The 24,233-nt window shown below is 41.9% G+C and overlaps 1 protein-coding gene across 2 annotated transcripts in view; it reads left to right on the top strand.

The window, feature by feature from the left end:
* Positions 1 to 24,233, top strand: part of cdh4 (cadherin 4, type 1, R-cadherin (retinal)) — a 253,674-nt gene that overhangs the window by 170,249 nt on the left and 59,192 nt on the right. For both annotated transcript variants that reach the window (XM_050038978.1, XM_050038977.1), the window contains exon 6: positions 19,663 to 19,818. In XM_050038978.1, coding sequence (XP_049894935.1) covers positions 19,663 to 19,818 — 156 coding nt within the window. The remainder of the gene's footprint in view (positions 1 to 19,662; positions 19,819 to 24,233) is intronic.

The following is a 24,233-nucleotide window of genomic DNA, read 5'->3' as shown; positions in this document are numbered from 1 at the left end:
GCACACATATACAGTACATACACACATACACACATAAAGTCCCTTACGCCCATTTGTAGAGCGAGGCTTACACTCCCGGATTACGGAAATCGCCTTTCACCAACGTGTCGGCGAGAGGGTAGATTTTCCACCAAAGCATGGAAACACTCACCCTTGCACAAAACACACACACAGTGGGGCCGTGGAGTGTCAGGGGAGGCACCAAATTGTGCTGCCCTGCTGGAAAAACAGACCCTCTTTTATCCCCTTTTCACATTTCGGGTGTTAGATGGATGGATTAAACCTCAAGGGCTTCTCTTTGTGCGTGTGGTCATGTGAGCAGAGGTTGGCTTGGTGTGTGTGTGTGTGTGTGTGTGTGTGTGTGTGTGTGTGCGCGCACGCCAGTGTGTGTTTGCATGTGCAACATGTGCACGTGAGAAGACGTCCTTCATCTTGCTTCCAGCTATACTGTATGTGAACACAATATAGGTGTGTCTCAGCTCCTCAGCCATGGCTGAAAGCAGTGCACCATGGGGGATGTGACTCATGCTGTCCCTGGCTCTCTCCGCAACATAACTCTCCATTCTGACAGGCAGCCGAGGAGAGGAGCGGTGGGGATTTCGTGCTTTATCTTGCTGGTCTCAGAAGTGGCCAAGAACAACCTTTTAAAGCTTATGCACTTGATTTCAGGACACAGCAGCTCTCCTGTGCCGCAGAAACTCTTTGAGTTTTCTTTCACCTGTGCTTCCACACTCGAGCCTTCACACAGTCGGGTTCAACTAGGTTTAAAAAGACCAATTAACCCTCGGGGTGTAATTACGGCTTTGCAAGCATCAAATGATGCAGATGACATGCCCAAAAAGGTGTGTGGCGGAGCAGGTGCTGGTTTTTCCCTTTGATTCAGTGGGAGTGGAGAAAGAGCTGCTAGCATCACACAGAGTACAATGAGAGGCTAATGTAGCTCTGCTGCTGTAAGATATGTGATTAATCCCAGGCAAATCCAATTCCATATACAAAGGAAAGTTCTCTCTGATTTAATTATAAATAATAATTCATATGCTCATAAAGCTTTTCATTTATTTCCTTACTGTCATTATGTAATATTTATGGTGCTATTGAGGTTATGTTCCACTGCATTCTGACATTACCACCATCATCATCATCACAGCTCTTATAGCTCAGATGGTAATACTCTGCCTCAGCTTCTGAACGCTACTTTGACTTCCTCCAAACAAAGAAAAAAAATGCCCTTCTCTTTCTTTCCCTCTCCCTCTCACACACACACCAACATTGTAAAAGAGTGCCATTCCACTGCTGGCCATTTTCACCTTGACATGTGCAATTCAGTCATGACGAACCACAAGTGGTGCAGCTTTGATGCCATTGATTTACCATTGTGCTCAAATGGAATATGCTTCCGAGCTTTTGCTGTCATATTATTTGACATGACAGATGTAAGTGCAGTGGAAATGGAGAGGTTGAAAAACAGCCAGAGTTAAATGGATGCTGAGGTATAGATGGCGACCCCTTTTCAGGAAACTGAAAAGCAGCGAGGGCGGGAGATGGAAAAGGGAGAAAGGGGGACAGGCTGAGATTGGAAAAAAAGAAAGAAAGAAAGAAAAAAGAAAGAAAGAAAAGAAAAGATAGAAAGTCTTTGGGGAGTGCTGTAAATCTGCAGGGTGAGGGAGGCCAACATTAGTTTCAGGCCATTTGTGGCATTCTCATCTCAACCGTCTCCTGCAGCACCTACACTGGGGCCAATGAGGCAAAACTGATGGAAAGCAGTCTGAATATGGGAGAGAAAAGACCCTCCTTTCATTTAACCAGGCCTCAAACACTGGCTCTGACCCACGGTTAGGACGGGGAAACAAATAATGTGAGCCGGAAATAATTGAGCACATTGTGGACGGTTATTTTAATATGATGTGCCACACACAGCCAAGGGAAAGACCAAAGACAAAAGTTTGTGCTTGCTGTTTCTTTTCCTCTCTGCATGACTCTACGGCCTTTCCATGGAGCTAAATGAAACCGTAATGATATCTGTAATATGTAGTCTTTATCATACATTCACATTCTTGCAGAAGAATGAAGGTCTTAAGGTGAATAGGTGAACCAGCATATTAAAGTGCGCCATCTCAGTATGATTTGGTTTACCTCATTATTTTGAATAGCCCATTATGGTAGTGCTCATGGGTAATATAATAGGGCACAGTGTAGTGTCGAATGTGTCACAGTCAGAATGACTGGGGGCTCCTCATTTAGAGGGATTTCATCAAAAGCAAACAGAAGCACACAAACAAAAACAAAGTTCGCCCACCACTCGAGTTAACTTTCCACACTTTGGCAGGAGAAAACTTGACACTTACTGTAGAGACAGAAGGAATACATGGCTCCTTGTTGGCTTTCAAATTTAGTTTGCACTGCTAAAATATATATGATACATATATCTATGTTTGTGAGTGTGGGAGCAAGTTAGCTCAATGATATTGTAATGTCTGTACTGCTGTTTGCTCAGTACCCAAAATGAAAACACGGTGGTTTATTTACAACCTCATATTGCACAGTGTAATTCATTACAGCTCATAATGAGCTCGTAATATGCTTTTTGGATCCGCTTGTTTTGTCTGCAGTTTTATTGCATCCCTCGTGCATTGAAACACACTGTAGCCATTGTGTCTAGTTTGTGTAAGTGAGTGCGCATATATACATGTGTGTGTGTGTGTGTGTGTGTGTGTGTGTGGGAGGGTGTGTTTCCACCAATGTCTAAGTATATCAATGTACTATATAATTCAAGACTGAATTTATTTAAATTAACATTTAATATAATTTTTTACCAACAAAATTAATATTTTTTTGTTCTTGTTTTTAGTTCTTTCTTTCCTCCAGCCCAGTTTCCAGACGGAAAGTCCATTACTTCACCTCTGAAAGTTAAGGAGAGTGTGAGACAAACAACAGCAAAACAAACATACATTCATTAAGTGTCCTGGGCACATGTAGTTCTAATAAACTATTTCACAATAAGTGACTTCCTAAATATCATCAAATATCTGATACTGCCTAATTGATTGGCAGGGAGTCATAAATCATTAATTATTTTTCTTTTTCTGAATTTAAGCAGCACTTTAAAACATACATACATAAAAGTTTGATGATTTTCAACCAGCTCTATGTCATCACTGTGTGGGCAGCAGTGCTGTGCAAATAACTGAAATAATAATTAGTAATTAGTTACAGTAACTAGTTATTCTCACAAATTGAATTACTTCATTAATCTACTGCATATAAAATAAGTTAGCTACTAGGGAAAGTAACTTTTCTGCTTCAGTTCTCTTATGAAGGCACATAGCTATATTATTTTTGTGTTGCTATGAAACAGTGTAGGACAAGACCATTTTATCTTTGATTGCACACGTTATCACTATGACGAAAAGTAAGTAGTGGACTGATATAACAGATATAATAGATAGGCCTATTAATTGTAGCATGGACAGGCCTTCAAATCAAGAAACAACGTCAGTTTGGCAGAGTAAAATCAAATAGCAACTGTTTGTCAGACATTTGACAGTAATTTTGTATTTCCAATGAAAGTTAAGTGATGAAAGTTATTTATATAGACATAAACACACTGAGGTTTTTCCTTTAACCCTAACAGCACTTCAAACCCTGCCCATAGACTGTAACTCACCAATATAGGCCTAATTTGTCCTTGATCTCAAGGAGGGAAGCTCAAATTGCCTGAACTGTGTGGTGTTTGTGCAGTGACAGTCTAAGGGCTCATTTATGTTCAACAATAGATAAAGTGACGGGGATGAACGGAGCCTTTTGTCGGTACTCTGTGTACATTTCATCGGTATTTGTAAACATTTTCTGAAAGCTTCTGAATGTGGACGTATGGAGAAGTACCACCAGAGATCATGGAGGCAGTGTAGCGTAGCTCAAGCGAAATATGACCATAGGAGATGACGAAGAAATTTAAATCTGTAATATAGTGAAAACAATTCTCCGTGTATATAATGACTGCACAGACCACCGCCATCTACAGTGCTGCTGTATTTAAAGGTACAATATTACGACCTCCTCCACCGTCGCTACATTTGTTGTTGCGTGAGACTTTTGACTCTGCTCTCTGGTGCCATCTTTTGGCTGTTTCTATTCCGTCATAAATATTGCAAGAAATTATGAGGGCAGTGACATTTACAATGATTGACACAGATGTGTCTATTTTTGTACATAAAGGGAGTATAAATGAGCCTTAATGCTAATTGACTGATTGAATGATTCCCACTATTTAGTCCACCACCCATTCAATTGACGCATCCCACAGTTATAAATAACTTACAGAAACATACACACACACACGGACACCAGATAGAGGAGCTGAGCACAGCTCACCTGATCCGTTCATCACTTAGAGTGACATTATAACCAGGGTAAAATTGGGGGAATAGGCTGCATTTATCTGCTTTGGTCCAGACAAAATGAACAAGTAAAGAGCCCATTTAAATTTCAGTAATCATAATTGTGTTATTTATTTGAAAAAGTAATTAGTTATATGTCTGGGTGCCGCTGTAGTAGTAGTGGAATTACATGGCTGGGACTCCAGGTACCTGCGGCACAGGGGGAAGCCTGTGTGTAAACCTCTCACAGTGGGATGATGACACAGAGCTGGTAGAAAATCGGCAAAGTTTCCCTTTAAGCACTCGCTATGAGGAAAGTGCTGACAGGAGTTGTCAGCTTACCGCAGGTTTACAGGACTTCATCCTCGCCAAGGGTAAATTCTGGGGTATGGCAACCTTCTGACGGCAATGTCAGAACTTAGCTACAAGGTATCTGCATGTTTTCTCAACAGTGTGAAAATCTCAAAACATGAGGAGTTTGACTCTGCAACAGCAAGAATGTGGGGTTTAATTGGGTTCAAGCTCTGTAACTGCTGCAGTGATTTGATCTTGTGGTAGTTTCTGTACTAATCAACACTTAAACAGAGCCCTGCTGTCTCAGTAGTGTGTGTCACATGATAGGATTATATTGCTATGCCACAGCAGTGAGCTATGTCACATATTGTTTGAAACACAACAATATATGTCTAAAGGTGAGGTCAGAAACTGCTCTGCACTAAGCTACACCAGTCTTCATGAATGAGCTGTATGGCATGAACAAAGCCATTCCCACTGTTGACAGCAAGTAAAGATTATCATTTAATTAACCATCACCATTTCAATACCTCAGAATGACTCCCATAATTCAGTCTCTAATTCCTTATTACAAACTGAAGCAGTTAATACCCATAGAGCCAATAAGCATTGGTTCATACAATCGGTTACTCATTACATTTCAACTCAGCTTCATTTTTCAGGTCTATGTGCCGCTCCTGTGTGTGATAGAAAATCAGAGTCAGCTCCTGGCTTCAACGAACAGACAGAGTTTGTTGACACGTCTCATCCTGGTTTAAATCAGGACACCCCTCACTCGCTCCCTTTTCTCCTGACACAATCCTCAGAGCGCACCCCAGAAATGTCCCTGTTGCTGAGTCATCCACATTAAAAACAAGTTCTCCAGGAATAAAGTTTCTTTAATCTTGTTCCACATGTTTGACTTTTCCAAGATCTTGAAGTACAGTCTAACCTTTCTCCTGCAGAACAGATCTGCCAAATACTCAACCCAACTCCGCCTCCTTCTACAGTACATGCCCTCTTGTTAGTGGTACAGGAAACATGAGGCAGTTTTCAGCTGCAGCACATGAAGCTTGACACTTTACATGTAATTTGTGACTGTTGTGATTGGTCTTTGATTTTTGCTTCCACTTCACATAGAGCCCCTTATCATTCAGAACTTGCTTTCTTTAGGAGAGTAATTTGGTGAATAATGTCACATTAGACACAAAGCTGATGCACTGGACTAGAAATCTCTGCCACAACATACACTGATCAGCCAAAACATTATAACCACTGACAGGTGAAGTGAATAGCTGTGATTATTTTGTTCCAATGCATTGTTCTGGCATTCATGTGGACCACCTGACATGTTCCACCCACTCAAACACCATTGCTGACCAAGTACCCCCCCTCATGGCAACAGTACTCCCCAATGCCATCTCTGGGAGTGTCCTGCAGTGTCTAGCACCAGTCCGTTGGCGGCAGATCCATTTAGTCCAGTGGGTTGTGAGGTGCGTTAATGGCACGTGCCACAGATGCTCATTCAGATTCGGGTCTGGGGAATTTGGAGGCCAGGTTGAAACTTTGAGGTCTTTGTCACATTCCTTGGACCATTCCTGAGCAATGTTTGCAGTGTGTGTTGCATGATTCTGCTGGGGGGCACTGCCATTGGGGAGTACTGTTGCCATGGAGGAGGCTAACTGGCTGTATTAGCAGCTGAGTGAAGTGGAGCATGAGGAGGAAGCACCGGTTAGCCCCAGCTTTCACTGCAGGCGGATTCACTCGCCACAGGGGCGAGGAAATAAAACCTAAACAGCCAACTTAGTTTAGCAGTTAGCAGTGTCTTTCACTCACTCTCGGTCTCTGCTGTGTTTAGCTATTTCCCTGCTTTCCTGTTAGCGTTAGCACTACTCGGCTGCCACGCTAACGCTCCAACTCCAACTGAGCCGGGAGCTGGGCTCACGGTCTCACGGAGAAAAGTTGGAACGTTAGCATGGCAGCCCATTAGTGCTAATGTCCACACGCTTCTCCGCCAGGCTCAGTGAGTCGGAGCCCAGAAGCGTGGGGACGTTAGCGTTAGCACAGCCGGACCAGCTTGTAAACAATGGGCTGGAGATCAGAGAGAGGGTGTGTGAGGTCATGCTATACTCCAGATGAAATTACACCTCTAGTTCTTCACATAGCAATTTTTTAATTTGTTCAATGTAGAAATGATGAATTTCACTTATTGCTTCTTTAAGAAAATAAATGTGCCTAAATTAGCTGAACGTATTCACTTAAAATAGTACAGTGTTTCCATGGTCATGAAATTCCTGGAAGTAATGAAATTTAAAAAACTGTTTCCAGACCTGGAAATTGTTTGGAATTAGAAGAACGTTTTGGAAAATTTTGCAAAACAAGCAAGCAAAACATTTGTTTATCAAGAAATAAATACACAGAAACTTGTCAAATTATAAACCAAACATACAACGAATTTCATTGACATCTGTATGATCTTCGGTTTTCTATTTTCCAAAATGGGGCATGGCCTCACAGTTTTGCAAAGAACTTGAATCTGCTGTTCTGGTCTAGTGGCATATGTACCTAGCTGTGTCGCTATATAGGACAACTTATTTAGTCCTTAAATAAAGTCATGGAAATGGGGTAAAATACTTTGGAAAAGTTTTTAAAATTAATTTGTAAAACGTGTGGAAACCTTGATAATAATTGTAGTAATAAATTTAACCAACTCGTATTTCTGGTGCAAACTAGTGACCGTTTAATCGACTAGTTTACTAGTCACGCACATCCAGTCTGTCTATGAATCTTAAGGCTGAGCTTCTGAGTGATTTAACATAGAAAACTGCCACGAGTACATCATCATTTCAGTCTGCACCTCCCACTGATGTTAATGTTTGATTTAATCTCATTTATTGTTAATAGTAAAACGTGTTACTTTGTATGTATAAATAATTTAAACTCTGCACAGTAAGGCTTGTTTCCTTAAATCCAAACAGAGCTGCTGCTGAAACAAAGCTATAAAGCTGCACTAATAAATATTTATATTAACAATGGAATAAATGATTGTAATAGTACTGTAACAGAGAATTATAACCCAACTCTGCAGTTCCACTCCGCTCTACAGAATGTTTTGGTGTTTTTAAGCTGTTTGTTTTTGGTTTTACGGCCAATAACTTTACTGCTTTCACTCCCAGCTCTCTCATTAACTTCCTTTCCAGCAGCAGCAGCGTTCAAAAAATCCCACTACACCACCTGCATGGCACCAAAAAGCTGTCAGACAGAGCTGGCAACTATGGTGAACACAGTGGGTAGCAATTTGGTGTATAGCAAATATATTCAGATATTATACATTTATAATGGAAAGGATCAGGTGTTTTATATAATTTAGCCGTAGGCCTTTGCTGTAAATGGATGTGCAGGTCAGCGCAGTCTTACATGCTGTGCCTTGTGAGAATTTTCCCATAAACACACATCTCTGTCAGCATGTACAGCTTTGTGCATGTTGCCTTTCATGTGCCGTTTGTGTCTGTGAGGGTGTGTATCTGTGTATTTGTGTGTGTCTCTATGTATTGTCTGTGTATTTGAGCTGTGTGTGTCTGTTTTGTCATTCTCAGCATCCCCAGTCGGACAATTAGAAGGTGACAGTGCCATTAGAGCCGGCCCAGTAGTACAAAGGCTGAGTGCTGTTGTGAGTGACACAGAGCTCAGCCTCTCACTAAATAACTGTCAGTCTGCCCTCGTCCACTCTGACCCCTCTGGCAGCCTCCCTCTGAGCCACTCGAACTCCCCTCTGGACTCTCATTGGCAGCCTTAGCAGCTCCCTGAGCCAAGCATGGCCCTCCTTTCAAGCCTGGCCTCTAACTGATTGGTTGGACCCCTCTAGCCTTAGGCATGCCAGAAGGGCTTTCAACTGGCCTCAGGGTGCTGCTGATTGGCCAGGCTGTCAGGGCGGCATGTCCCCTATGGGAGTGTGTGGCAGCAGCATCGGGTTGAAGGATGCAATTTGACAATGGTGGTAGGTGGAATGGGAAAGTGCAAGAGCAGCAGAAAGCTCCCCGCTGCCCCCCTCCCTCTATCTATAACTCCGTCTATCTATATCTATCTCTTTATGCTGCTGTCTTTCCCTTTAGTCAGCCTTCCAGCTGCCAACCATGTCTTCACCATAATTATCTTGAGGGACATTTCTCTGTGCATGGAAGACCTGTGGTTTACCTATCGTCCTTGCATTGGGAAGCCTTGGGTAGAGCAGGAGAAGGGTGCTATTTAACGAGTTGAGACTCTCCGGGGGTCTGCGGTCTGTTTGGGGCGGGTAAGACAAGACGGGGGTCTGCGGTCTGTTTGGGGCGGGTAAGACAAGAACGGCGGCCTCTGCCTCCTCCATTCCCATCGCCTTTATAAAGGAGACAGAATGGCTGTATTTGCTCTATTCTTCTCCCCTCGCTGTGAATCAGGGGAATTAATGCCATTGTTAATGCAGAGAGACCGCTGGTACATTTCAACAGGATTCTCGCCTCTCGCAGAGCTCATCTAAATTGTCTGGCTAATGCTGTAATTGGGTTTGTGAGTCACTTCTTAACTTCCATTAATATTTGTTCTCTTTCTAATTGCCCCTTTTTCCGATCCTACATTTCATTCCTCCGTCTGGTTAATGGTCTGAGTTGGAGGCAGCGACGTGCGTGTGCGCGCACGCGTGTACGCCTGAGAAAGCATCTAATCTATTTTTGAGCAGATACAAAATGTGAAAGCAGTGGGACTTCTTTCTCTCTTCTGGGTAGCGACGAATGACATACAGGATGGAGTTGGAGGGTATTTGAGTTTGAGAGAGAGACGACAGAAAGGTTTGCGGTCAGAAATTTTCGGGACAACCTCCGGATATCTGTGATCCATATGAGCTTAGGATGAAAAATATCTTTCCTCTAAAGACTTTGTATCTGCTTTTTAAAAGAGAGCCAGGCTCTTTCATTTGAAGGTTATTTATGCTGCCGGCATTGAGAATGCTTTCTGGTGTTCATTAAAAGAGATGTTTCTTGACGATACTTTGGCTTCCTCAGATGTTTCCTTCTAAGCTTCCTCTTCTTTTCACACTCACCTATAACTGGATTGTCTTTTCCTCTTATACATAACATTAAAACAGCTCCACCAGAGGGGAGAAAAACATCCTCCCCAAAAGGTTTCAGCTTTGTTCCCTTAAATTGTCAAGAAAAAAAAAGTCTCACTCTATTATCTTTAAATCCAAATCCACTTCACAGAAGCATTATCTTAGGAAACCTTAGGAACTCAAAAGATTCAATTCAATTGACCGTGTTAGAAAGTGGAGAAGAATGGCTGAATAAAAGTGTCAGTACCAGAGCAGACAAACCTTCCTCAGGTGGTGACTCTGGATCGTTTGTATTGATGGGGCTCTCGCTGCTTCCCTCCCACTGGGAGCATTGTGGGGGGGGGGGGGGGCGGGGTGAGAGACAGACAAACTGATATGGCAGCACAAACACAGACATTTCCCATTCAGTTTCCAATCCATTCTGTTCGTTATGAGTATCAGTTATGCCCTTGAGCAAGGCACCGAACCCCCCAACCGCTCGGGGCGCCTCACCAACGGCAGCCCTCTCACTCTGACATCTCTCCAATTTGTGCATGTATAGGTCCTGTTTGTGCATGTGTGTGTCTTTCGGACCTGTGTGTAATTGACAAGCAAGAGTGAAAACATTGAATTTGCCCTCAGGGGGATTAATAAAGGAAATAAACTTAAACTTAAACTTAAACTATAACTGTGCGACGGTGGCTGTCAGTGGCTCTCACTTGAGAGATATTAAACCTGAGCTCTCTGCAGCTTGTCTCTTGCAGACCTACTATGTGACTATTTTTAAAACCATCTGCACCATTCCCTTCTCATGATGCCACTAAATGACAGGTTTTACCCCTCTTTATCGCCACAGTCTCGCACGTAAGGCTGTTATTGTATTTTGTAGGAGGGAAAGTTTGAAGGCTGGCAAAAACTTGAGGTCCCACATTTCCCATAATTGGAAATTTTGTTTCCATTTTGTCAGCCCATCTCTCTCTCTCTCTTTCTTTCATCCTCTGCTTCACATTTCCTCCTCTGTCATTTTGTTGGATGTTTGTGTGGATGGCCTATCAGATTATTTGAATTCCTCTCCCCCATCAAAAGCAGGGCACATCAGCTTTGAAGAGTGACAAGCACGCAGCAGGAGGGATCAAAGCAATGCAAAACTGAAATTTAAGAGGAAGTTAAAAAGCATGTAGTTTTGCCATTTCCCTCATGTTCAACAAAGAGAAAACAGATACTGTATAACAGCAGGGGAAGATGAGACATTATCAAACAGCAATTTTCAAGGATGCTTGTGTCGTTTGCAGATGCACAGATGCTTTTGATAATGCTGTTTAATATAACAGTTCACCCATTTGCAGTGTTAGCAGCCATTCCAACATTGCCATGAGTGCAAAGGTTTATTGTCAGATGTGAATATTTTAAACCCAGTGATGACACTGGAGTCTTTTTCAGCATGACAGTGTCATTTCTTTCCTTTAAAACCACTCGCTGAGGTGCCAGACCTGCTGTGGAAAAACCGAAAGCGTATTTTAAAACCATTAAGTAGCTTGCCAGCAATTCCCCAAGTCAACAGGCAGCAGCGTAAAAAAGAGCAGTAAAGCAAATAGAAATTAGACATATGAGCTTGCAGCTGAAATTAGTGGAAATTCACACTACTTGAGGGAAATTTGAGTCATTTCAAGAGGGAAGAGTAAGAGCATCAGAGAGTAAATTAGATTTGATTATCTCTAAAATCCCTGTTTAAAAATGCCAAAAATCTCCTGATTGTTTTCTGCTTACACTGAATCCACCTGATCAGGTGCTTCCCCAGAATACCTCCAAGTAATCCTGACTCTGAACCCTTTGCGTCATTATTTAAATATTGGATGATAAAAATTCAGAATCATGTTTTTATCCCTGTTTAATAACCGTATTTTTTGCTTACGTGCTCATGTGCCAACATAAACAGGCAGTTCAGCGTGGGAGACGGAGTCTAAAAGCAGAGCAGGCTTGTGAGTATATGAGCCATCCAGTCAGTAAGTAGTCTCTATTAAAGGCATCCAGATATTTGGCAGACGCTGTCTTAATTACAGTTGACAGCTATGACAGTTAAAGCGTGACTGATAGGCCGTCAGAAGGGCTCAGTCATAGCCTGTCTGTGCCCTGAGTGTTTGGCATCACTTCCTCCCACAATGCACCTCAGCACAGAAATGCCATTAATTCAGCTTTATTGCATATTAACCATCCCTCAAACTTACATACCTCAAACCAAACTGCTCTAATTCCTGTGTAGTAGGCGTTTTCCATATTTGGCTCGTGGCACCATCACTGACATCTACTGTGTCACCCAATTATATAAATAGCTGACTTGCTGCTTGCCTCACTTAATTTACTATGTCTTACACATAAAATATTATTGCATATATCAAGCATATCTTTACTGGGTTTAGATGAATAAGAAAAACACAATCATTAGAGCATTAGCCCAATAATTAGATTAAATGTAACACGATGACTGACACAAAGAAAGACAAACACATAGGTAAAGACAGAAAAAAAGAAAGGATTTAAAGTATATTTAAACCATCATCTAGTTCCCTATTGGTAATATGAGATACACTACATAAATTAAAGGAAAATTGTAGTGTTTTTCAGCCTGGGTCTTACTTTCATAACTGTGTCTGTTCTGACTGTGGGCCATGCTAACATTGCCATCATTAGCCTCATTATTAAGACGCTGCAAAACAACGCAGACTTGGGCAAGCAGTGTGAGCCTTCTAACGCGTGGGTCACACTGCCTGCGTGAGCAGCGCAAGAAGGCTACCTTGCTAAACTACTGCTGCTCGCATTCATGCGGTGTTCACCCATACGTTGTTGCTGCGGTGGAGCTGCTGCAGCGCTGGATGCTTCTATGAGTATTGTATTTTCACGATTAAAGACAGTTCTCCACAAATTTATGGAGCTGTGCACTGCATTGTCAGCAACACAGTCCTGCAAATATTTCACAATAGAAAGCCTTGTGTTGACAAATAAAGCAATTCTATCCATAGAAATGTTGCCAGGGGGCTTTTATTTTTAAACTGTTGTTAAAGGGAATATAATGTTGATATGAATATGAAAATTATGCACGTCATGCAGAAAGAATAAGCAAGACTCCAAATCTCTAGATGTTGGGCAGCTGAGCAGCGATGCTCATGTGGGCAGTGTGGCTGCTCACTGCCCACATGGGTGTGAGCAGCCACACATGTGGGTGTTTTAACATGGGTGCTGGGAAAAAAAACAAGAGGTTTCACAATGCACACGCAATGCTCTCGCAGGCAGTGTGGCCGGGGCGTTAAGCTTTAAAGGCGCTGTATGTAAGAATGTGGCCAAAACGGTTACTGCACTCAAATTCAAAGTACTGCCGCAAGTCGTGTCCGCCCCCCCTCCCCTACAGATTTGAAGTTGCTGGACAGCGGCATGCTGGAGACTGATTTGTTTGCCCACGGGCGGCTGCCGTGGCAGGGCCGCATCGCCGCATCTTTGATCTTCGGTTTTCCAACTGACCGTTCGAGCAAGTCCGGCTTCTCTGCTGCTAACGCTGCTGCCGGGATACAGCTGAGGAGATGCCGGCTGCTAATGCTATGTACTGGGACACTGCTAATGCTGCTTGCCGTGCTGCTGTAGCTTAGTCGTAACTGTAACTGATGCTGAGACTCTACTGACTGCGTGACTGGTAGACGGCGGTGGGTGGCGCAACAGGCCAAAACACAAAATCAAAACATAAACATGATTTGCGGACTGTAAAAATGTTTTTTAAATGCGAATATTCTTGCTGTACTATTGTTGTCGGTGAGATCAGTATGTTATATGAACATTTTTCCTTAGTCTCTGTGACATATTAGGAGGATTTTACGACTATTTGCTTTAGATTTCTTACATATAGCTCCTTTAAACTCTAAATTGGCAAATATATCAATCAATGCCTGTTGAAGAAAGTAAAAACAGCACTGAACTCTTTGAATTAGCTGCTGTATCCTAAATAGGATTCTACTCCTGCAGCAGCTTGCTAGCTAACCTAACTGGCTGCCTATGTTTCTGCACATGCTGGTTTTAGCCCATGTACAGGCTAGTGAAATAGTGCGAGCTATATCATAGAACACTGCGTGCAATGGTTACTTATCCAGGAGACTATTGCGCACATGCTTTAGAAGGCTTGCATTGCTAGCACTGATCTAACTTAGTTACATAGGTAATCCAGTGGGATAATTTTGAGTTTACTTTGAGAGCAGGGTGGACAACTCTCATGCATTGAACATTGCAGTTACACAATTTACACTTTTGATACGCTCTCACACCACAAGTCCATTTTCTCACACAATTAAAAAACTATTCATGGCTGATAACATAGTGGCATGAAAAGAGGACACTGACAGCCTTCAGACAGAGAAGACAGAGCAGTGCAGTGCCAAAGCAGCAGGGTAAAACAGTGCAATCAAGTGAGCTGTCCTTTCAGTTTTGATGCACGTCTAATTGTGCTGTTTGAGTACCAGTATTTGGAGCGACCAAAAAGGACAAAGAAAGACTCACACCACAGCAATAATTTCTCACATTGTAAATAGGCTACCAAATAAAACCATCACCAAAGAAGCGGTGGGGCTGCTAACTACAGCAGCCAACACAAAAACACAAATGGCCCCATCTACAGCCAGTGTTTAATTTGTCCGTTGTAGGCTGCTGTAGAAACACAGCGGTGGAACATGGCAGACTCTATGGACGAGGACCCTCTCCCTATGTAGATATAATCCATTCATTTTAATGTAATGAAAACACTTATTACATCATATATCCCTCTAAATCCTGCACACTAGACCTTTAAAAGATGAATTCACCTGCTCCCATTTTGCATGCATATGTGACATTTACATATCTGTAACCTACATTAAAGGACTTTTTTTTTTCCTTAAGCATTTGATCAATTGAAAAAAAAAGTGGCAACAACATGCCGCATTGCCTTCCTGATAATGGACTCTTACTGTGTTGGATAGATCTGTGGTATTGAATGATCCCCTGGTCTCCTGGTGTAGCTCTTGAGCCTGCGTAACCTGTGGGGGGTGTTTGATGTGCCCCAGAGGCAAAGTGAGGTGACTGAGCCCATAAAGAGCTATAAAATAAAAAGAGAGAGAGAGAGATGTGTGTGAAGCCAAAGGACCACAATACAGGCCTGAACCATTAAGCGTGGACGAGACATAAAAGAGGCTATCAAAGAGTGTAAACTACAGATTCCCATTATTGTGTGACATTAGCCCATAGCACACAGTAACCCTTAATGATCCCACGGGTGCCTGCAGCACACTGTCCTTTAATGACTTCCTGGTTGAATGATTGTTGTTTCCTAGAAGCAAAATACTGCCAGCCAAAGACAACCACAGCTCCACATGTGCTTGTCCTTTGCATAGCGGCATTCGGCTTTGTTCATTTTGAAATAAGTCAGACACAGAGTGAGCGGATGAAACGCAGAATACCATCAAATAAACACCAAATTAGCTCCTGTTTATGTAGGCATCAAACTATTTATGCAGAAAGGGTGATCATACAGGGTTGGATCAATTAAAGGAGATTTGGACAGACTGAAACTTCACACTGTGCTAATTAGGCAGCCAGCCGCTATGCTCAATGAATGGAAATGTATTCCTTTCCGTTCCTTTCCCTCTATCTGTTTGTGTGCCTTGCTTCACCCTGAGGAGTTTAACAGAGCACTAATTCTTCATCTAATTTCCCCTAACTCCCCATTGCGTTCGCTCCCTGTGTCTCTCTGCCTCCATCCCTCTCCATCTTTCTTCTCACGCTGATAGCTTGTCCCACAGGATCCCAGTAGTTGTCAGTAATCAAGGAAATCACTCTCAAAGAGCTACAAATAGGTCACTTATCTGATGTCTGGTCTGATCTGACGGAGACAGACAGCCAGTTAAGTCCCCTTGCATCTGCCTCTCCTTGCTATTTTTAGCATGATTAGTAGCCATTCTATCAGCCAGGAGGTACTGAAGTAAGAAGGAGAATGAAAGATAGCCATGGATACAGAGAGAGGAAGAGGAGGATAGAAATCCCAGCTTTCATCATTAGCATTCCATTCAAATGGCTCAATTGAGCAGTTGTCACTCATGGGATTCCCAGGACTCCGGGAAGCCGTGCTTCTTCATTTATTCAATTTATTGATATAAAGACTCTTCATTAAGAGACACGGGCAAATGTGACATCTGGTCTCAGGTGGCCTTGATGTGGAATTTTAAACAGGCGTGGAAGCAGAGGCCGCGTGACGTGTGAGAGCTCCTTTGTCTCCTCTCGGGGCTATTCCGCCAGTGTGGCAACTACACATAGTCTGCTTTGAAGTCCAAGTGAAGAGACGGATCGCGTGCAAACTCAAACACACACACACACACACACACACATATAATCAGACACGCAACCATGCACCGGTCTGGATGCAGGTGAAAATTTCATATGTGTGTTTCCCACATGACGGGCTTGTTAATTATTGAACTGAGCAGGTCCTTTTGATCCTCGCTTTGGTGTGCTCACAGAGAATTTCTTACCTGTTACCTCTCACCAAGCTGCCTCTAATGCACCGAAGAAATACTGTACATGCAAAAATAGATGCAGGGTGTTTTTTTGTTTTGTTTTCACAACTTGACCAGATGGGACTCTTTGTGGCGTGGCTCAGTTAATTTTGAACAGTGAGACCTTAACATGTTTGTCTCCTTCAGTGGTAAGAAAACTTCTCAGGTATGTTCTCATTGACGAAATGCATAATCTGTCTATTCTGCACTGCTTAATTTGTCTGATGACACGGAGGATGAGGGTGAATGATCAAATGATGTTATTATTTTTGCCATCATTTCATCTGGCTTTGATTGGCAGATGGTGGGCGTCGTGAATGCAATTAGTCTTACAGTATCATTGTCATGCTACACTGATTACATGTACGTCACAGACTGTAGAACAGGCTGAGTACGATGATTGAAAGGAGTAATATAATGCTGTACATTACACCTGAACCTGCGGGGATCTCATATGGATCCTGCATGAGAAGTGAGCCCAGGAAATGAAAATTGCAGGTTGTGAAAGCTCGCAGCAGAGTGCTACACTGTGGGTGTGGGAGGACCACGTTGGAAATTAAGAGAGAGGGTATCATGTTCAAACAGAGAGATGTTTTATGCAGAAGCCGCCGTCACTGCTGAACGGATGAAGTAATTTCATTTTCATGCATGATCTGCAGCCCCACAGACCAGGCAAATTGCATAGGAGGGGAAGAAAAAGATAGAGAGAGAAAAAGAACCAAGCCTTCCTTATTCTCCATTTGACTCTGTGATTATTCCCTCTGACTTGTAACCATAGTGATGGTTCAGTCCCAATGAAAAAGAGTCAACGCAGTGTTCAGAATCTGAGGTTGAGTTGAGAGGAAAGATGATATGAAGATGTAGCACTTGAAGATAGATCAAACTGTTCCAGGATCCATGAAGCCATAAAATCAATCCATATTACTGGCTTTAAAGAGTCATTGACCGCTGTAATGTGATTAAATTACTATCTGTGTAATTACTGAACCTGAACACAGTGGTGAATCAGGTTACAGCCGTGTATACTGGATACTGGAATGTAATGCAGTATGTTAAACACAGTGATTCTCAACCACAAAGGATCACAAGATGAATCACTGTGGTCGGCAGACAATTTCAGAGGAAATACTATATGTCTTATATATAATTAATTTTTTTTAATATTTAATCGTCTGTCTGGTTAAAATACTGTTGAATTTTACCTCATCAGACATGTAAAAATCATTCAAATGAAACAGTCTGAGGTGGAAGAATCACTTTGAATCACTCCTGGACTGAACTGCTCACAATGCATAGACATGCTACCAGTGAAGAGCAGTTGGTAGTACAAATTGATTGACTATTAAGGGGTCACAAGCAAGAAATGGTTGGGAACACACAAGAGAAAAACCCACAAGTTTTTAAAATGAGACGTTTTTGACCCAGCCACCATTTTACAGCTAAACAGTACACTTAAATATGTTTCTAAGAACATTTGTGGTGAGAACTAGGCAATGCAGTAACAGCATCTTAGATTAGCTATATTTGATCAGTGCTGCTTAGTTTGACAGCTGCATTAGAGACTGCTGATTGGTTGTTTTTGTTCATACACGATAAGGCCATTAGATGTTTGAGGAGGAATATGATAAGGAGGAAGAGCACTATTTTTTGGCACAGATTATCTGTCTTATGTACTGCTGTGTGGATACAGTGTCAGTTTCAGCGAATGTGACGAAATGTAATTATTTCTAAAAATAAACAACTGTAGCTTTAAGTATTGTGTCTTAAATACATCGTGAGTACTGACTGAATTCATCAGTGACGGCGTGCAGTAAGTTTATAAAACAAAACTGGACAATAATTCAGCTTGATGTGTGTTTTATTGAGTGTTATTGAACTCTTGCTTTTCTATAAATTGTGAAAATAACACAATTAGAATGATTTGGACTGAAATTAAGTGATTAAAGTCCCACTGTGTAGGATTTAGGGCGGCTGTATTGGCAGAAATAGAGTATATTATTTATAACTACGTTTTCATCATTGTATAATCACCTGAAAATAAGAATTGTTGTGTTTTAAATATTTTAAATGGAGCTGTTTATATCTACATATGGATGTGGATGTTATTTTACAGCAGCCCAGAACAGATAAACCAAACACTAGCTTTTGATAGGGCCATTCATGTTTTTGCATTCTCACACTGGCCACTGTAATTCTCCTACAAACTTGGCACAGAAGAAGAAGTTTCATTTAGTTGCAATCTGCAACTTCATTGCTAAATCCTACGCAGTAAACACTTGACTTGAGGATGTTAAGGGTCACATTTGCATGAACAACATTTCTGTAATTACTGTTTGCCTCAGATGACTGAGCCCATCCGCACTGATTTGCTCTCAACTATGGCCATAAACACACACGATAACACAACACTATGTAACATGATTTAAAAGTTAAAGGAATGCTTCCTGAGAAATGAACATATTCGCTTTCTTACCAAGAGCTAGATGAGAGGATTGATACCACTCATTGAATATGAAGCATAGCACAAAGACTGGAAACAGGAGGAAATGGTTATGCTGGCCCTGTCCAAAGCTAACAAACCTCTAAAGTTCAGCCTTTGTATTCGTAATGGTAACACTTTCAGACCCATGAATTTAAGGAATGCCACATCAACGTTGCTGCATTGTGTGGTGAGACAGTAGAATCCTGGGAGCCTATTGAAAATCAATGCCACACAAAGAAATGCTTCAATCCAGTTCTCTTTTGTCTTCTTTTAAATCAGCAAGGTGCTGAGCTAAAGTATTGATATTTTTATTGCCGTGGCAGTAGAGACGCTCTCACTGAAACTTGTTCAAAGTAAAATGTATCACTCTTTAAATGTCACATTTTGTGTGAGAAATAACAGCCGAGGTGTTAAAGGTGGAACAGACGCATTGAGATATCAAGCTCAAGTTAGGCATAGTTGAGAATAACGGGCATGAGTCATTTTCACATCATCCAGGCAGGTAGCCGTCCTTTCACACTTGTTCAAGGTCTGCTGAGAAGCTGCCATGATGGTAAAGTAAACCGAAAACTCAGCAGGTCAGACAGAATCATCAGACAATGGCTGTATTTCCCTCACTGCCCATTGTTCAATTTTCAATTTTTACCTTCAGGCTGTAGGTTCAAAGCGTTAGCACAAAAGAAAGATGGCAGTGGAAACGTTAACATCAGTGTTTCTATCAAACATCCCATGTCCTCTCGCTTTTCTCTTCAACTTTCGTTTTTATTTCAAAATGCCTTTTTTTGACAATTTATGTCTCTATGCTCTGATCATTTTGTGCTTTCTGTTGCAAGTGAAGGAAAAGCCAGAACAAAAAAACAAACAGATTTTTCCTCTCTTTTAAACTTGTTTCTCTGGTTCTTTTCTCAGATCCGCTCAGATCAGGACAAAGATGTTGGCATCCGCTACAGCATCACAGGAGCAGGTGCTGATCAGCCCCCGAGTGGTATCTACAACATAGACCCCATCAGCGGCAACATGTTTGTCACCCAACCCCTGGACCGAGAGGAGAGAGCCTCCTTCCATGTAAGGAAGAAACGAGTCTATTTCTGTTTCCCGCTCTTGCTCCATTTACGTCTGTCTCATTATCTCCTAATTATCCCTGTGGAAATGTGTCTCGTCTTTTCTCTTCCCCATCTACCTTTCATTCCAACATTAATGTTGCCTGCCGCAACAAAACCACAAGTCGGAGCCCATTCAGAGAACTGTACAGTAACTTCACACCAGCATCTCAAGCGTCTGATTGATGCCGTAGCCAGCAATGAAAGCACGAATGCCTTGACAAAACACACAGCCACTTCAGGTGGCATTTACATTGGGGTTTAACTACACAGATAGAACAGAGAGAAACAGACAGAACCGAGGTGGAGTGTAGGAAAACTGTTGTCTTTGTTCTTACCATAAGAGCTAATGAGCAGGTGCGGCTTCGAGTGTGTGCGTACGTGTATTGAATGCTAATAATATGGTTCATCCTGTAAGCAGCTCTTCCTACTTTCTATGTGTGTTTCCCACCTTCCCGTTTTGTGCTGCTGCCCCGTTTCACTTCACAACCCCCACAAGTTGTTCCACGTTCACCTTGTGCACTTTGCAGCTGTGTTGTTTAAAGGTGCAGGCCGACAGCTGTACAGTTAGCATTGCATATGGCCCATAGGATTCCCCATCGCACACACACACATACACACACACATACACGGGAGGTTTGAGTTCATGGTTAGCCCCTCTGGAGCCTCGGGTTAAACAGCTTCATGAATGTGCGAATTAAATATGCAGACCACATGGGACTTGCGTTAACGCTAGGCCATTGGTTCATATACACACACACACATTACAGGACTCAGTTTATATCAGCAAAGACTAACACCTCCACTCGAGGTGAACGCTGGTGTCAGACTCACAACACCCGCGTGCCTGTCAGCATGATAGATGGCTGCGCTGCCGATAGAGCTAATTCAAAAGCATGCTGCTGTCTCAGAGGAAGAATAGAATAAAGGAGAGTGGATCTCTTCAGTGTCTCTGTCAGCACTCACTCTCAGCAAACATTATAAACACCAATGCACACACACAGGACGTGCGATGACTATAAACAAACACAAAGCTCTAGATGATTGCCGTCTTGATTGGTTTGTCTTCTGGGTGTGTGTGTGTTCCATTTAGTTTTCAGATGAGCCTCTTGTTACGTTACTTGCTACATTCTGGCCCCGGACACTGGTGTGTGTGTGTTTGTTGTCTCTCCATACCTGCTCTTACACTCAACCAGCAAATTGGGATCAATAAAGCAGCCAGGTTATTGGTCCCTGGGAAAGGACAGCCGCTCAGTAAACAGTTCTTATTTGACACAGCCTGTAGTGAAAACAGCATGTTAGGTTGAGGGCACTTGAAGTTGAATGCAGCTCCTATTTAGACTCCCGTGGACCCATGCTGTTTGTGATGTATGATTTAGTGTAGGAGAATGTAGCCAGCGTTTGACCCAGGGGAAATTTAGTCCATTGCTTACTTTCTTTCAACTTGACAGGAAGTTCCCAGCACTGCTGCGCTCTCACAGGCCAAAACTTTGCTTGTTAGTTTTGGGTTCAAGTGAAAAGAGAGACGAGGCTGCTGTTTTTGACAGACTAGTACCAGGGGGAAGTGATCTGCGAGGTGAGGAGAGTGGGTGTTAGCCTGAGCTTCAGTTTTGTCAGACAGATCTACGGTGAGTCATCCGGGCACAAGGAGAATTGAGCAAATATGAGAATGTCTGCAATTTTTTTTGTTTGTTTGCATGAATGCATGTCCTGGGGTGTACAGTGAGTGTTTGTATGTGTGTTTTACACAGATGCATCGATCATAAGATCAGCTGATAGTGCTGTTGGGATACTTATTTTGAGAGAAGGTCCTCTTGTTCACATCCCATCAGTCTGTAGCACCTGAAAGTTGCTCAACATCCTCCTGCATCGATTGGCTGTACTGTATTTTATTCTTACATCTATTTGTGCACGCAACATCAATTGCATGTCTGTCCATCCTCAGTTTCGCTCTTTTTCCATATTTTCTTGTGAAAGGGTTTTTTGGGGGAGGGTGGAGTTTTTCCTCATCTGATTTGACAGTCTGAGGACAGTGCGTGTAATTTGCCAGGCTGTTCTCATGCATTGTTCCTACATGGCACCAGAAATCTTCACGTGACAAATGCGCTGGCAGGAGTAAAGACGAAAGTGGTTTAAAGAGCGAAAGTGTACATAAGGAGGCAGGTTGGATGATGGATGGGTCAAACAAACACAGGACTTTCTCCCAGTGTGCATGTCCTGTGTGAAAGAAAGTGAGATTTGAGTTATTTTAAGGTACGTCATCACCCTGTTTCTTTTCCTAAACTTAACGTACGTAATTTTACCTGCAAAAACCTAACCTACATAACTTTATGTTAAGTGACAACACTGTCTTAGTGCGACAACACCATATGTGTGTGGCTTTAATTTGTCAGATTTAATTTGTGTGAGGACATAAGCTGTACAGACTGTAAAGCCCCTTAAGGCCAATTTGTGATTTTGTGATACTGAGCTATATAAATTAAATTAACTTGACTTAACTTAATGGACAATTGAATGTTTTATTACCTAAATTTGAAAATATAGGAAAAAATAATATTGATTTTTTGTTATTGAACATAAAACAAGACTAAGACTCTCCAGTTAGTGGATGTACTTTGGCATGGTGGTGCTTTGAGTGACATTCTAACATCAGCATGCTAACACACAGATGTTTAACACGCATAATGTTTGCAATGTCCACTATTTTAATTCAGCATGTTAGCCTGCTAACATTTGCTATTAAGCATTATAAAAAAGTACAGCTGAGGCTGATGGGAATGTCATTAGTTTTGCACATGTTTGGTCATAAATCAAAGTATTAAACAAATTGAAATTTGATCTGATCCCAGGTGAAAATTCAGGGGATCATCAAAGTCACTGAAATATATTGTCCAGAGATGATGTATCCTACAAAATATTGTACCTATTCATATTTTAAATGTTGAGGTGTTTGACTAAATAATGAAAACTTTTTTTTATCTTTAAACTAATATAGTTTGACAAGTTTTTTCTACAACTACAAACTTACAAACTTACAAACTTGGATTTCTCCAGCAGTTTATGATAGGGTTATGGGTGATTTATTAGCGCACACTTACTGATCATCATTTGAAAAGCATCTTTTTATGGTCTCAAAAACTTTGACACCACAAATAACTAAGCTGAAACAACTAGGATTTGTACCCAGCTCCATTGTAAACTCTGACTTATCCATCTCACTGTTAAGAAGCAGAAAAATAACTTGTGCAGCATGTTAATCTGGAGGATTAGTCTCATGTCTCACAGAGCTGGTGATTAAAACTAAACTTTCATCTCTGTCAGAGAAAACTGATCTGAGTTCAGACTGTTTACTTGCAGCACAGCTACACTCACAGATAACTGAGCCTCCTACCTGCCTGACAAACAGCAATCAACCCAAAAACCTTCCTGAGACAATCTGGACTGAGTGGAGTCCTGCGCTGCAACTAACAAAATCCAAACAAATCCATTCAACAGCTCCACCATTCACACTCAGACACACACAGCTGATTATTTACTGCTGAATTATAGCTCACAGCTCACACCAATGGCTGACGCTGCTCTGGTGTGAGTGTTTTTGCTGGCTAGCGAAACATCTGGTCTACTGGAGTTTACCAGCCTGTTGCTCATGTGGCATTTGAAGATAATTGTAATCACGGCCATTCTCTGGTTTCAATGTCCGATAGTCCACCACTAACATTTCGTCACGTCTCGTCAACGAAAATGAAACATAGATTTCATCTTAGTTTTTACGATCAAGATCTATTGTTAACTCGTCATCATCTCATTTTTGTCATGGAAAAAAGGTCATTGAAGAAAAATGTCTGTCATAGTTTCGGTCATCTTACTATCTTACTATATAATGACGAAAACTGCCTGTGGGTGTGTCTGTTCTACGTTTTTCTCCTCACTGACTTGGTCAATCCATGTGAAATTTGGCACAGTGGTAGAGGGTCATGGGAGGATGCATGAATGAAGCAATATTACATCAATTGGCCAAAGGGGGGCACTATAGCAACCGATTGAAATTGCAAAATTTGAATGGGCATATCTCATGCCCTGTATGTCGTAGAGACATGAAACTTGGTACAGAGATGCCTCTCCTCATGAGGAACAAAATTGCCTCAAGGACCCATAACTTCTGGTTATATAGATTTTCCGCCATTTTGAATTTTTTGAAAAACACTTAAAGGGAAATTTCGGTTTATTTCAACCTGTCTCCTATCGTCCTAAATTTGTTTCAAGTGACTAGTGACATAAAAATAATAGTTAGCATGTTAGCCGTTAGCCTAGATACAGCCAGGGCGCATAGTAGCGTCAGACCTGTTAAAACGTAAGTGAAAGGGCATACTTCAAGTGCAA

This window comes from Epinephelus moara, chromosome 24, assembly GCF_006386435.1.
Source record: "Epinephelus moara isolate mb chromosome 24, YSFRI_EMoa_1.0, whole genome shotgun sequence".
NCBI lineage: Eukaryota > Metazoa > Chordata > Actinopteri > Perciformes > Serranidae > Epinephelus > Epinephelus moara.
Note: the sequence above shows the minus strand (reverse complement) of the source record. Positions and strands in the feature narration are given on the sequence as shown.